Source organism: Cibotium barometz, chromosome 44 (genome assembly GCF_041138505.1).
Source record: "Cibotium barometz isolate CiBa-2024 chromosome 44, ASM4113850v1, whole genome shotgun sequence".
Lineage (NCBI taxonomy): Eukaryota > Viridiplantae > Streptophyta > Polypodiopsida > Cyatheales > Cibotiaceae > Cibotium > Cibotium barometz.
In genome coordinates, this window is record NC_141089.1 from 37,008,362 (window position 1) to 37,022,166 (window position 13,805).

The following is a 13,805-nucleotide window of genomic DNA, read 5'->3' on the forward strand; positions in this document are numbered from 1 at the left end:
CTTTTAATCACATATTTTTGTAATCATGGACTTCAAGAAATCAACCAGTTACCATGTGATGTTAGGCAGACCTTTTATGAGACAAGTGAAGATGATCCATGATTGGGTCATTGACCACATCTTCTTGCAAAAAAGAAGGATAACATCATGAAGGTCAATCTCCAAAACTTGAGTTATCACACCCAATGGCTAAACACCCACTTGACAATAATGATTTAGCTACCATTGAACAAAGTAAAGATGAGGCCAAAAGTGTTTTCCTTTTTGACAAAGTTCTGATGGATGATCTCTCATCTATTTAATGTGAATGACTTTCCCAAACCTAGAGAAGATGAGAATTGGCTACACATCCTAGCAACGATTAATACGGTACCTAAAATAGGAAGTTCTCCTTTTTTTATGATGATGGAAAGGAAGTATCTCCTATCATGACGATGGATGCTATTTTGGATCTAGGAACCCCTATGTGAATATACGAAGAGTTGAGTCTAAAAAATCGACAGCTCAAAGACTCCTTAAAAAAGGCACAAGACACCCTAGTTAAGCTCGTCATCTCTAAGTCTCCTGGAAAAGTTAGTGGATACTCAAGAAAACTCAAAAAAGCAAAAGGTCAAACTCATCAAGGTTTTGGCCAAGAAAACCAAAGAAACCTCAAGGGAGGGGAGAGCGAGAACAAATTATGAAGCAATTAAGCTAGGACCAAGCAATTAAGCTAGGACCAAGCTTCAACACCTGCTGCATAGTGGATACAAACACAAGAAGTCTCAACATGAGCCTCCCTCTCGCACTTGGATAACTGGATCCACCAAGACTGGTTGTACTCAATTGTTATCAAATCTTGATCGGAGTGCCTCTTACAATTTGATGTCGAGAAGCATGGTTGTTTTTAAGTTCACCTAACCTACATATCACAAATTCTTTAAGAAAAGGGCTAAGTGAAGGACTAAACTCTTGTTTAGGAGTTTGTTTAATCAAATAGTTTCTTAGAAATAAGTTTGTGGAAGGAATTTTTGTGGTTTTGCCTGCAAGATACCTAAATGAGGAAATTGTGTTCAGTAAAAATTGGATTCAACGGTACCAATGTGTCATTGATACCCAACTTCAACGGGCAGCTCTCTCAATGTCCTTACTTCCACTCCACATCCCCATCATTACAAGAACTTCTCTAAAAGATACTCCTCTTCAAAAAGAATACCAAACCCTTCCCTCTCCAGAGGATATGAATCTGCTCAGGGTGCAAGTACCTAATCAAGTAGTAAAGAAGACCCTTGCAAAGAAACCCTTAAAAAACCAATTCAATAACCACAAGCTCAATCTTGCCAAATGATGGGTCCGTAAAGACACATTGAAGAGCCATACACTCCAAAAGAAAGTCTCGGCTTCATTAAAACACTTGCACTCTTTTGCTGCTTCATCCAGATCCGATCAAACACTCCAAACATCACAGAATAGGACAAGACACACAAAAACAAGACGTCAACTTCCAAACCTCACAAGCAAGCTAACATCATTAGACATGCCACAATAAGCCCACACATTTTCATTCTTGGATATTGTAACATTAATGTGAATTATGGATTAATAAGGAAGTCTTGTTGAAGCTTGGATATTATACAACAGGTCAGGTATTGATTCTCAATAGCACTAGGGAACCTTAGCTCCAACTCTTCTAGATCACAATAGATCAAGATCAAATCATCACAAAATCGAAGGAAGTAGCGAAGGTACCCCAATATAGCAGACATCTTCTAACAAAGCCATTTCCATCATTTGTCTCAAAAAAGATGCACCATCATTAGAAAATCAAAGCAAAGACAGTTGATCTAGACAAGGGGAAAGAAAAGATTCTCCATCAACTGTCACTTGAGGAGGAGATGGTCATTAAAAGCTTCATTTTGCGAAGTGACCCTCCACCTCAACCTCACCTTTTTGAGGAGATATTGAATATGATGACTACTCCAAAATAATCATCTTGAAAAACAGGCAATTCCCTAACCCTTCCAATTGACAGACAGCCACAAACCAAGATTAGGGAGGGGGGAGTCATACACTCATAAATCATTTAAGTTGCTCGAATCCCAAAATGATTGGGGTATCTTAGAAGGTCTAAAATTTCCATTTGAGCTAACTCGTAGTATTATTTGTTATAAACTTTGAGTCTATTGTAATTTGGTTTTGTCGTGCATGCTAGATGAGGTGCGCATAAGAGTTCAAGTCATGTCTCTTGCACCAAAGAGACAAGCATAAGAATCCAAAACACTGGTACTTCTTTGTATGAAGGAAAGAGGAGCTATTATTAACTTTTGTGCCACTTTCTACATCACACATGCACTTATGCACTTACACATCCCACACATAACACATTCAAACATGAACGGTGCACTTATTAGATCCTTGACCCCGACAGCCTTATCCCTCCTCATGTTTCTCTTGCACTGCATATTATTTTGAATATTTCATCAAGCATATAAGCACATAGGTGCTCCATCTTTTGAGCACATACATTTGGCACTCTTTTTACTTTCTACCCAGGCACATACATGTGTACAAAGTTAGTACCCTCGATAGTGATAATTTGCATTTACCTCCAAACAATCTTTTCATCCAACTGTTCCCAAAGTGAGGTGATCCATCTCTAAATCAAATCTAAATTTCAAACTACACCCCACGCACAAAAACCTTTCACTCAGTGCGCGTGTAGTTAGTGCCTCATCATCAATAGCTTTTCCCTATTCGTATATCTTTTTCACACAACATAATTTATTAAATCTTGTGATGCATATAAGCAGGTAGGTGCTTGCACTTTTCAAGCATATGCATTACTCATGCTTTGTGCTTTTTATCCCATGCACTTGCATTTACACAACGACTACATCCTCATTAACAACAAGACATTCAACACTAGTCTAATAGACCACTCAAGAATCTATAGCAATAATCTTGTCCACAAAACATTTAAACAAAGCATTTACCATGTTGCTATCCAAAATAAATCAGTGCCCTCACCCACAATACCCTCAAGACCACCAACCATTCATTGCTAGGTCCAAGGACAAACCTAGAATCGAGAGGGGAGAATGTTAATCCAAGGTTAACGGGCACCACCAAAAACATCTTGTTAAGACCTTGTACATAATGCATTATGGAGAAGTCATCACCACTCAACAAATGAGCTAAGAAGACACATCCATATTGTGAAAGAGCTAAGAAAAGGGCTTGGATGTTTACAGTCAAGAAGGGGTGGCCATGGACATCAAGAATTATCAATTGATCACCCAAACCATGCAATGTCCACCCAAAGTGGTGCGACTTTAGATGCATGTAACATGCCCTAATCTTGCATTCTCACTTCATGTTATACTTAACGGGGATGGCATAGCTTGTATAAAGGGAATCATCCTATGCACCTCATTAGTTCATTTTTTTAAGTGTTGGCACCTAACTTTAGTGAGTATGAACGCCTGTGGCCAATAAGAAGTGGCATGTATATAAGTGACTTTAATTAATGAGAAAGGGACATTCCCTTGAGTGTTGATTGAGAGTGTGCTCTTGATCCTTGTGCTCTAGCTCTCTACCCTATCCTCTTGCCCTCTTGGTAGTGCTTGTGTAAGTGAGTGTGTGTGACAGTCTCCCCTCTTGCCCCCTTTGTGTAACCATGTCTTGCTAGTGACAAAGTGAGAGTGAACTATTGTCTTATGTGGTGGAGCATGGTCTTGCAAAAGGATGGGGAGTCCCAAGCTCTACATAGGACTTCTCAACTGCTAGCTTACACTCACTTTTGAGTTGATTTACAAAAACTTCACTACGTGCCTAATTTTTTTAGAGAGAGAATGTGTAGAAATCCTTAAAGGGCCCAATTTGAGTCCAAATTTCCTCTAATCAAGGCTATTTGGAAGCATGGGTTTTAGTATCATGCTATTCTACATCAAAATTTTCTTTGTACAAAAAAAAGTTGTAACTTTTTTTGGATATAAATAATTCGGTCAACCGCACCTAAGTTATTTTGATGTGTGTGGACAGAGAAATCAAGATAAATTTTGCTATGAGAAAGTGATGATATATAAGAGCACATCTTCACCTGTTTAATGGTCAAATCCATTCTAGGTGTTGTTAAGACCAAAAGATGCTTCTTCTCCTCAAATCCCTTAATGTTATGGGGTGTTAGTAGTGAGAACAAGCTAAGAGAGCTCAAGGGGTACCACCACTCTCTCTTGTGGAGAGCTCCTTCCTTCACTCCTTTCTGCATGTGTTGTCACACCAGTAGGGCTCCATGTCTCATCCCCTCTCACATACACTCTCTCTCACACAAGCACACTAGCATGGATTAAGAAATGATTAGCAAGAGGGATAACAAGAGCAAAGCTCAAATTGCTAAAAATAAGAGGGTCATGCTTTATTATGAGAGAATTTGGTATGTATACAAGGCCAGAGTTGTACATGGGGAGTGCGCTCTCATCCCCTCTCATCACATACACTCCCTCTCACACAATCACACTAGCATGGATTAAGAAATGAATAGCAAGAGGGATAACAAGAGCAAAGCTCAAATTGCTAAATAAGAGGGTCATGTTTTATTATGAGAGAATGTGGTATGTATACAACGCCATAGTTGTGCAACAATGTTAGCATCTTAATGGTAGATGCTTAGATCCACACTTTGCCACATAGGGGAGTCCGTTTTGGGCACTCCACAATCATATATATTCCACTATAGTAGAAGCACTACAACGAAAACTTTGCTAATATCTTTTTGGTTCCTTTCCCTTGGTTGGTTTCAATCGTAGCAGATGGGACTTGATTTTTGGTCGTAGTACCATGTGGTTTTGGTTTTGGAGTTGGTTAGGGGCCTTTCCCTTGGTTGGTTTCAACACCTCAAGGCCCTTGCCTCTACATATGATGTGGAAAAGAGCCCTATGATGTGGAAAAGAGCCCTATGAGGTGTCATGGTCCATGCCCTTACAACAATACTAGAGTAAGGGGTCATCCTAAAGTACTGGGTTGGGGAGGGGGTCTAGGAAGGTCTAAGGATTGATTCCAACACCCTCTTGGCACAATTTTTCAATAACTTAATGTGGTGCATATAACTCCTCCAATGTTATGTTAATAATCAAATTTCCCTCATTTTTTATATCCACAAGTTTAGATAAGGACTTCAAGGTCACCATGTTATACAAATAGCTTCCTTGCAACATTGATCTAACAAAGGAATCTGGATTTACAATAACGATCAAGTTTTCCAACTGATTTTTTAGCACTGCACAGAAATGAGTTGTCATCTCTATATCGCTTAGTTTCTCCCATATCTCACATAATAAGTTTATTTTTTTCATGTGTATAATGTTATAGTTTCCTCTGTTTTCCACCGGGGAACCACATTCTGAGAATCCAAGAAAGGCTAAATACTTGCACTTTTATGGGAAAATTTGGATTTCTGAAGGTTTCAAAAATTTATTGGACCCTTGAATGGGATCGCTAGTTCTATTAAATTTAGTCATGTGCTTAGAAATCTCTACATGAGTGTTTTGCTGGTGGTATGGACTATCTTGTTGTCAACAATATTTTCTCAACTACTGCCCCTTGTGCCATTATAAAAAAATTATCGTTAGTTTTTGAAGGGATAGCTTATATGTTATAAGCACCTGGATTGGCCTCTTCATCAACTATGCCATTCAATCATCCACACCTATGTGGAATTGGCAGCACCTTCACATGGTTTTACTCCCTGACCTCCTACTGTAAGGTGCTTCTAACCCGCATGTAATAGAAGATCCTAATTCTTGTAAAAGACAACATTGGACTTTATAAAGCGGCCAAGTTACCTTGAGCTTAATGCCAAATAGGAAAGTCATAAACTTCATGTATATAGTTGCTTAAGGTTAGAGCTGGAGGTTAGAGCTGGTGGCTTGGGACTATTTTTAAGTTAGGGCCGTTGTCGGTAGCCAAGTGTGTGAACACCATTTATATGTCATTTTTTACATTGAGCAATACAAATTCATTACCTTGCAATAGAATATTTGTGAGCTCTCCCTCTTTTCTACTCTTGTTTGTATCATGTTGGATCCTTGCATACTAGATGATTGCTTGCTTGAATAGGTTTGATTATAGACTTCTCCCTCTCATTAGCTTCTTCTCCATCCACCTTTTGTGAGATAGAACTACTGCAAGGCCATTCTCTTCTTGCCTCCATCTTGGCAAAGAGAGATCTTACTTTAGCCCTTCCTTCACCCCTATAGCCATGTAGCATTCTAGAGTGACAACATAGCGATGAGAGGATGCAAAGGATGGGCTAGCACACCCACATTAGAAACTTGCATTTGCAGCTCAAAGGCAAGACCCAATGACACTTATTTGGCATAGGCTAAGGTAATGATCTCTTGACTTGAACCACTTCGTAGGTTAGCATGGCCTCACCCACCTAACCTACCGTAAGGCGCTTCATCTTACTCGAATGCTAACAGAAGCTCAATTCTTGTAAGATGATGATGGACTTTATAGAGTAGCCTTACCTTGACCTTGATGCCAAATAGGAAAGTCACATAATTTGTGTATATACTTGCTTCTTAATGCTAGAACTAGTGGTCCAGTACTATTTCTAAATGGCCAACCAAGTGTAAACACTAGCCCAATGTGAACACTAGCCATTTATATATGTCTTTTTTGACATTGAGTAGTAATACACATGCATTCCCTTCCAATAAAATAATTGTGAGCTCTCTTTCTTCTCTATTCTTTCTGGTTTGTGTTGGATTCTTCTCTATTGTTGCTTATATTATGTTGGATTCTTCTATACTCTTTCTTGTTTTATGTTAGATTTTTGCATGCTAGATGGTTGCTTGCTTGAATTGATTCAATTATAGACTTCTCCCTCTCATTAGCTTCTTGTCCATCCACCTTTTGGTGAGAAAACCTCTATGATGAGAAGGCCATTCTCTTCGTGCCTCTATCTATATATAAAGAGAGCTCTTCCTTCACCCCTTTAACCATGGAGCATTCTTGGTGTGACAATGAGCCAGGAAAGCACAAGATTGCACTCACATTGGGAAGTTGCATTGTGGCTCAAAGGCGAAGGTAAGCTCTTGACTTGAACATATTTGGCACCACCGAGATGAAGACACGCTTAGCTCTAATCTTTTTTCCATTCCTCCAAGATATTGAGATTACCCCACATTTCCTAATGTTGATTAGGTGACCAAACTCCAAAAACATACAATTTTGGAGCTTTGAATGTGTTAGTAGTTTGAGATGACAGATCTTGGTCTCATGCACTAGTGTTGGCGATTGAGGTTTGGTAGAAGCCACATTATATTTTTAACTCTTAGTAGAAATATGCATGTGAGATACTCAAGGCATTTGGTACGACTGAATGCAAGGCATTTGGTACGACTGAATGCAAGGCAGTTGATACCCCAATGGAGGTTGATATAATTTTTTACGCAATCAAAGACACTTCATACCTTGTGAGACTGATACAGGAAACTAGTTGGTAGTCTTATCTTCTTATGAAATACTAAACTAGACATTATTTTTGTTGTTGGTGTTTTGAGCAGGTTCTCCAATAAGCCCCAAAAGAATCATTGGAAAGTAGGTGTGTGGGTGTGGAGACACATCCAAGATACTTAGGAGTACAACATCACTTATGCTGCGAGCAGAGCCTCAATAGCTTTTGTGACTCAAATTGGGTGGGTATTCAGATAATACCAAGCACTCAATATAACAAGGGGACCATATGGAGAGCTGTGGCTCTTAACAAGAGGGAGACCAGATAAATTGTGTAGACGCCTTCATGAAGGCTCTTAATAGGAGAACAGATAGAGAGCTAAGGAAACTATAAGGGATTAATCACATCTTACACATGAAAATCTTGAACTCATGATGTGACAATTGTAAGAAAGAGGACTACGAGAAACTCAATGACAACTAAATAGATTTCTTCTTGAGGGATTAAAGAAAAACACTTTTCATAATTTAATCATTGTCTAAAACCCTCCAAAAAAAATAATCAATGTCGTAAAAAGATGCAATCCTATGGTAACAAATTGTGGAATGGCATCTTCCTCATCTAAACTAGTAGAAACAAGGAGTAAGGAAAAACAAATCTATGTCCAACGCAGATTTCTATAAAGCCTTGCTTGAAAGATATGGGAGAAAATTCCAGAGCCTAATCAAAAAATATTCCTAAAACCCCTTCTTGTGAACCAACAAATGTGATGTCTCCATTGTCGGGAACCATGTACCAAGACACATCCTTCGAACCACGAAATAGAGCTTGAGGAAGAAACTATATATGAAAATGCAAGCCATCATCGTGTGATACTAAATAATTCTATGGAGCTAAGATGGTATCTTTGACATATATACCATTGCAAAAGTACGAAAGGACAAATGAATTCTTACACCCATTACAAGTACGCAAGGACACATGAATTCTTATCTTGTGAGGTTGCTGATGGTGTTTCCATTAGAACGCTCTTAAGTTCCAACTCCATCCTATGCAAAGATCTAATAGACTATATAGAAGGGTACTTGAACACCAACTATGAACTTCCAAATATGTCTCATCAGTAAGGATAGTTAGTAGACCTACAGTCCCATTATACACATTGGGCACGCTTGACAATGTTGAGAGTCGTTCTACACAATGGAATGATTCCTTTATGACAATGTTGAGAGCCATGATGACGAAAACTATAAGGAAAAGACTAGGTTCTCTAGTGGGTAAGAATGTTGAACAAAAAAGAGCTTTAGTTAGCCTTGAAGTTACCCAAAATTTCACGTCCTCAAAAATCTAGATGTCTTTGGAACAACCAACAATCACCCCTAAAGATTGTGTTATACTAAATGATACAGGGAAACCTATCCAAATCTTAGTCCATTTTAGGAAAACTATACTCACAATAGGTGGACACCACGAAATGCAAGTTTTGAGTGCTCTGGCAACACTTTAAGATGAAATCATCATTGGTGACATCTAGATGGATTTTGATGGATGATGTGCACTTGATTTATCAATCCATATGCAAATAATTACCTAAGACACTTTTACAATACTCTTACAAGAGAAGGAGCCCTTAAAAGAGTTTAAACCCTCAAAATGTCTAAACCTGACCAAAAGCTTTCTAGACTCAAGTTTAGTTTTAAGTTCTCAAAAAAATAAAACAATACAAGCTCAAATTTACCCATGAAATTAATCTCATATTGAGTTGTAGAATTCGTAGGCCAAACTACAATACATGCTCATCGTGAGTGAATTCCTTACACTTCGGATATAAATGTCATGTTTGAGGTAGCTTTAATAAACAATCTTTACAATATCATACCAAATATATGCAATCAAGGTACCATGATAATAAATGCTTGAATTCTTCTTTTTTAGGTATACATGAAATTTTAGAAGAGACTGATGTTATTCACATTGCATGTAAACTTTCAAAAGATTATTAGATGGCAATGTACATGGAGTCTTTAGTTTTGAGGACACAAAATAAGGTATGCTCTACTATCTTTAAAAAAAACATTAGGTAGCTTCTTTTGACAATTCAACTATATAAGATATTGTCAACCTTACAACCCTCGTATAGAGGAGGACAAAGACAAGCCATTCATTCTTATTATTCAAGACAAGTGGATGGTAGAAATGTCTCTACATTTTTTCCCTGAAAAAATCATGGACCATTGAAAGCACTCTCAAGACAAATGTATTTGATATCCCTTTGTTCGTTGCAGTTTTACCAACCCAACATGGGATTGGCATACCAATTTGGTTTATCTAGGTTCCAATCAAGAAAGTGTTGCCTTAGAGATAACAATGAAGATGGTTTTATCCGAAATGAATGATGTGCAACCCACTACTCTTGTGATTATCAAGTCCCTACAAGAACCAAAGGTAATGTTGAAGGTGGTCGATGAAGATCCTCATTGTTGGTGCTATGAAGACAAAGGACTACGCCAACAAATTGCATGCCATGTGAGTGTGTTGGTTTCATACAAAGAAAGCTTAGGTGGAGAATCTACTTCTAAAGGCAAGGGCTCACAATCTTTAAAATTCATGTTTGATTATTAGATTTTGTATGCCATGTTATCTAGTGTGTAGGTTTTATACAAAGAAAGCTTGGATGGAAAATCTTCTTCTTAAGGCAAGGGATCACAATCTTTAAAATTCATGTTTGACTCCAAAGGGTTTTGAAAATGCAAGTCCCAAAGGAAATGCAAGACAATATCCACACATCAATGAGTACAATGTCGCAAAATTTGACTTAAACAAAAGTACCAAGATCTTGTATGACATTATTACATGACAATGTGCAAAGATGTCACATATACATGGTGTGGGCACAATTGTATGTTGGCAAAGATGGTGGTCCAAGTTTGGTCATTTGTGTAATATGGAAATGTTGATACGACTAACTTAGTGGAACATCTTAGATCTTTCTGCTACCCACATTGTTGCACAAATACTTGATGATAGACCCTCTACATTCAACACTTGCCATGCTTTGTTGCCCTTCACCTTTAGGCATGCTGCAATTGGTGTTGAAGCCACCCTTATTAATAGGGATGTGACAGTTTGTGATATCTTGAGTAACTTATCTTGTAAAATCACATCTTGCGAGTATGGTGCTCTCAAGATAATGAATTGACACTTTTCTTTGACTCTTGGAGATGGTCAAGTGCTTACCAATATTTTTGCATCCCATGAGGCTTATGCGCTCATTATAAAAACTGTGTTTCTTTACTAAATTGTAATGCTATCCTCTTTGTCTCTAAACTTATGTATAAATTCTCCAAGTCCTTCCTAATTTTCTTTACCGAATGCAATGTTGCTCTTCTAATATTTTGGATACTTTATCAAATGCAATGTTATTTTCCTAATTTATTTGTTACTTTATCAAAGGTAGGATATTGTGGACTAAATGTACTATGGATGAAGTGAATACCAGTATCCATAAGAACCTTGAGTTGAGAATGTGACTTTACATTCCCAAGTCCCATACTTCAAATATGAGAGTTTTTGAGTGCAATGTTATTTTCCTAATTCATTTAATGCTTTATCATAGGCAGAACATTATGGACTAAATGTGCTAAGGACGAGGGGAATGCATGTATCCATGAAAACCATATGTCGGCAAAATTATGGAGGCCCTAGTTTACTTGCTCAACCCAAGTTACCATTCCCAGGTCTATAATCCTAGTTTATTTGAATAAATGCAAAAAACATTCTCACAATTTATCTTCCTCTTTTGATGCATATTTTTGGCCTACTTACAACCCTAGTTTACTATGTAATCCTACTTTATAATGAAAGGTAGGATAAACTCCCAAGTCCATCCTAGTTTACTCATCCACTTTCCAACCACTTCAACTTTTCTCCTACAGCTGCTCTCGATATACCCAGCTCGCAGCACAAACCCTTCAAATGCTGCTCCCCCAGCAAGCTCAACCCACAGAGGCCATAATATGCATGCAACATATCTGGCAGTTCTCCTGGCCATTTGCTGAAACCACCATGCTGGACAACACAGTCAAGACTAATATAAGAATTGCTCCCTGAATCATTTGAGTCATATGCATATAGGTACCAATCTTTTACTTTAAGAGAGAGAACTGACAAGGAGAACCTGATCAGAAATTACCTTATCCTGGCAGCTCAGTAGGAAAGCACGTAATGCATTTGCATTGCAAAGATGCCCAGCTCCAAGAAGATGGAGTGAACCTGCCACCCTGCATATATCATTGCAGACATAAATCATGAAAGAATCTCTCGTTTTTTCTGAGATATCTGGGAAAAATCAGGTAAATAATCACCAAAAGGCATAGCAAGCATCAGGACACTTGTTCAGTCTCCCTTGAAAACCTCCTGACTGGGACTGTTTCTGCACAGGCATATAAGCTCATGTACTTATTTTTACTTTGAATAATGTAGAAAACAAATACCTAGGGCATGTCTTTGGAAATGCTATTTTATCATTGGAATCATCATGTACACCGCGACACCACGTAATTTTTCTGAACACCACTGACTTGAATCTTAAGTATGCACGTACCTAGGATTTGACCCCCTTCGAAACATTAAAAAAACAAGCTAACCTATTGTTGGTGAGTGTCAAACCTTGAGAGGAGGCACCATAAGCTTAGAATCACTTCATAAAGGTATACAAAAACTTCAAAGATAAGTAAGCAACAAGCATTGAGAAATATTACCGCCCCCTGGAGTGTTACTGCTGTGACCAACTCTAAACAATGCTGGCCAAATATGTGAAGTCCCACTGCAGAAAATTATGTGACTCGTTGATGGTCATGCAAGTTGGCCCACACCCACAAAACTCAGGACCCAATACAAACAAACAATGTGCATCAGTGAATGTGCGTTGTTTCCATATAATGGGACCCTGCAGCATGCAATGAGGTAGTTTGATAGATGTAAAAAAGAGCATTCCCTTGTGTATCACATGTTTCCATATGCTAAATCTCTCATGAAACCCTACAGCATGCAATGAGGTAGCTTGATAGAAGTGGCAGTGCATTCCCTTGTGTATCACATGTTTAATCCAATCCAGCTTCCCAACATCCTTCACCATATTTTTCGAGCAATGAGCGAAGGACTAAGAGGAGCAAGGGAATGGCAGGTCATCAAAATGTTCTTGCATAGCAATACATAAAATCAAACACAGAAGTTGCAGAGAGGTGAGATAAGCTCCAACTCTAAAAGTTGACATTGAAGCCTGCAAATCAAGATATCTTTGTAGTAAAAAATGAGACCATTATGGGAACCATGTTATAATTTTCGACGTAGGCACCATGTAGACTCTATCTTTGTAGTAAAAATGAGACCATTCTGTAGCCAAAAAACGAGGCAACTCTTTATGAGAACCATGTCATAATTTCAGCACCATTTGTGACACCCCCTTATTTAAGAGATCTTCCTTTTGAAATTCCATGACCCAATGTTTATATACTTTAGGTATAGATGATAGAGCATCAGCCACTACATTATCCTTGCCCTTTATATAGCTCATCTCAAAATCATAATTTTGCGAGGTTTCTTCTTTGCGTAGGAGATAGATTCGGTTGGGAGAAGAATTACTTCAACACACAATGATCACTTCTCACATAAAAATAACTACCACATAAAGGTAATGATCCCACTTCTTGACGGCACGAAAGATAGCGCTCATCTCTTGATCATACACATGCATATACATCTCTTTTATTAATTACCTCCTACATCCATTCAGGAATCCCAAGATCCAGCCTATTAGTCACTGCCTATTTCTTAATATGGTTGTTTGAAACTGGCACATCTAGGGCATGACCACCCATGCAGTACACAATTCTTCAGTCCTCTATGGTTTTGAGAAGGCATACTGCATGGTGCATTATCCCTTTGAAGAAAGTGAATGACACTATGATTGCTTTGAATGAGTGCGTTCTAGGTTAGTGAAAAGCAGAGACTCCAGCATGCTGTGCCTAGGCATCATCTAGGCAAAAGGCTGTGTAAGGTGGCCATATGGGTGATTGCCTCATGGTTGGAATTTCCATGAAACTCCTACAGAACCCAGCCTAATGTAAACATTGCAAAGACACACAGAGTCACAAAAACATTGCATATGGGCTTGCCCACAATCACTGTGAGCTATGCAGCCGAGCACAAATATTGCTAGTTGGATATTGCCATCGAAAGCTTCTATTTTATTCATCTACACCAACATCTCATGGGGTGACACACTGCCACACTTTTGATGTAAGAGAGGCTAATTTTTCTTTTGGCTTATTGTGCTATCAACCCTAAAACTTGGGAACATGAATCC

General features: G+C 38.4%; 1 protein-coding gene across 2 annotated transcripts in view; it reads right to left on the bottom strand.

Moving 5' to 3' along the window:
- Window positions 1–11,102: 11,102 nt before the first annotated feature.
- Window positions 11,103–13,805, bottom strand: part of PGGT-I (Prenyltransferase family protein) — a 55,033-nt gene continuing 52,330 nt past the window's right edge. For both annotated transcript variants that reach the window (XM_086782501.1, XM_086782502.1), the window contains exons 9-11: window positions 11,803–11,870; window positions 11,631–11,718; window positions 11,103–11,506 (exon numbers count right to left, since the gene is read on the bottom strand). In XM_086782501.1, the coding sequence (XP_086638627.1) occupies window positions 11,336–11,506; window positions 11,631–11,718; window positions 11,803–11,870 (327 nt within the window). In that variant the 3' untranslated portion in view covers window positions 11,103–11,335. The remainder of the gene's footprint in view (window positions 11,507–11,630; window positions 11,719–11,802; window positions 11,871–13,805) is intronic.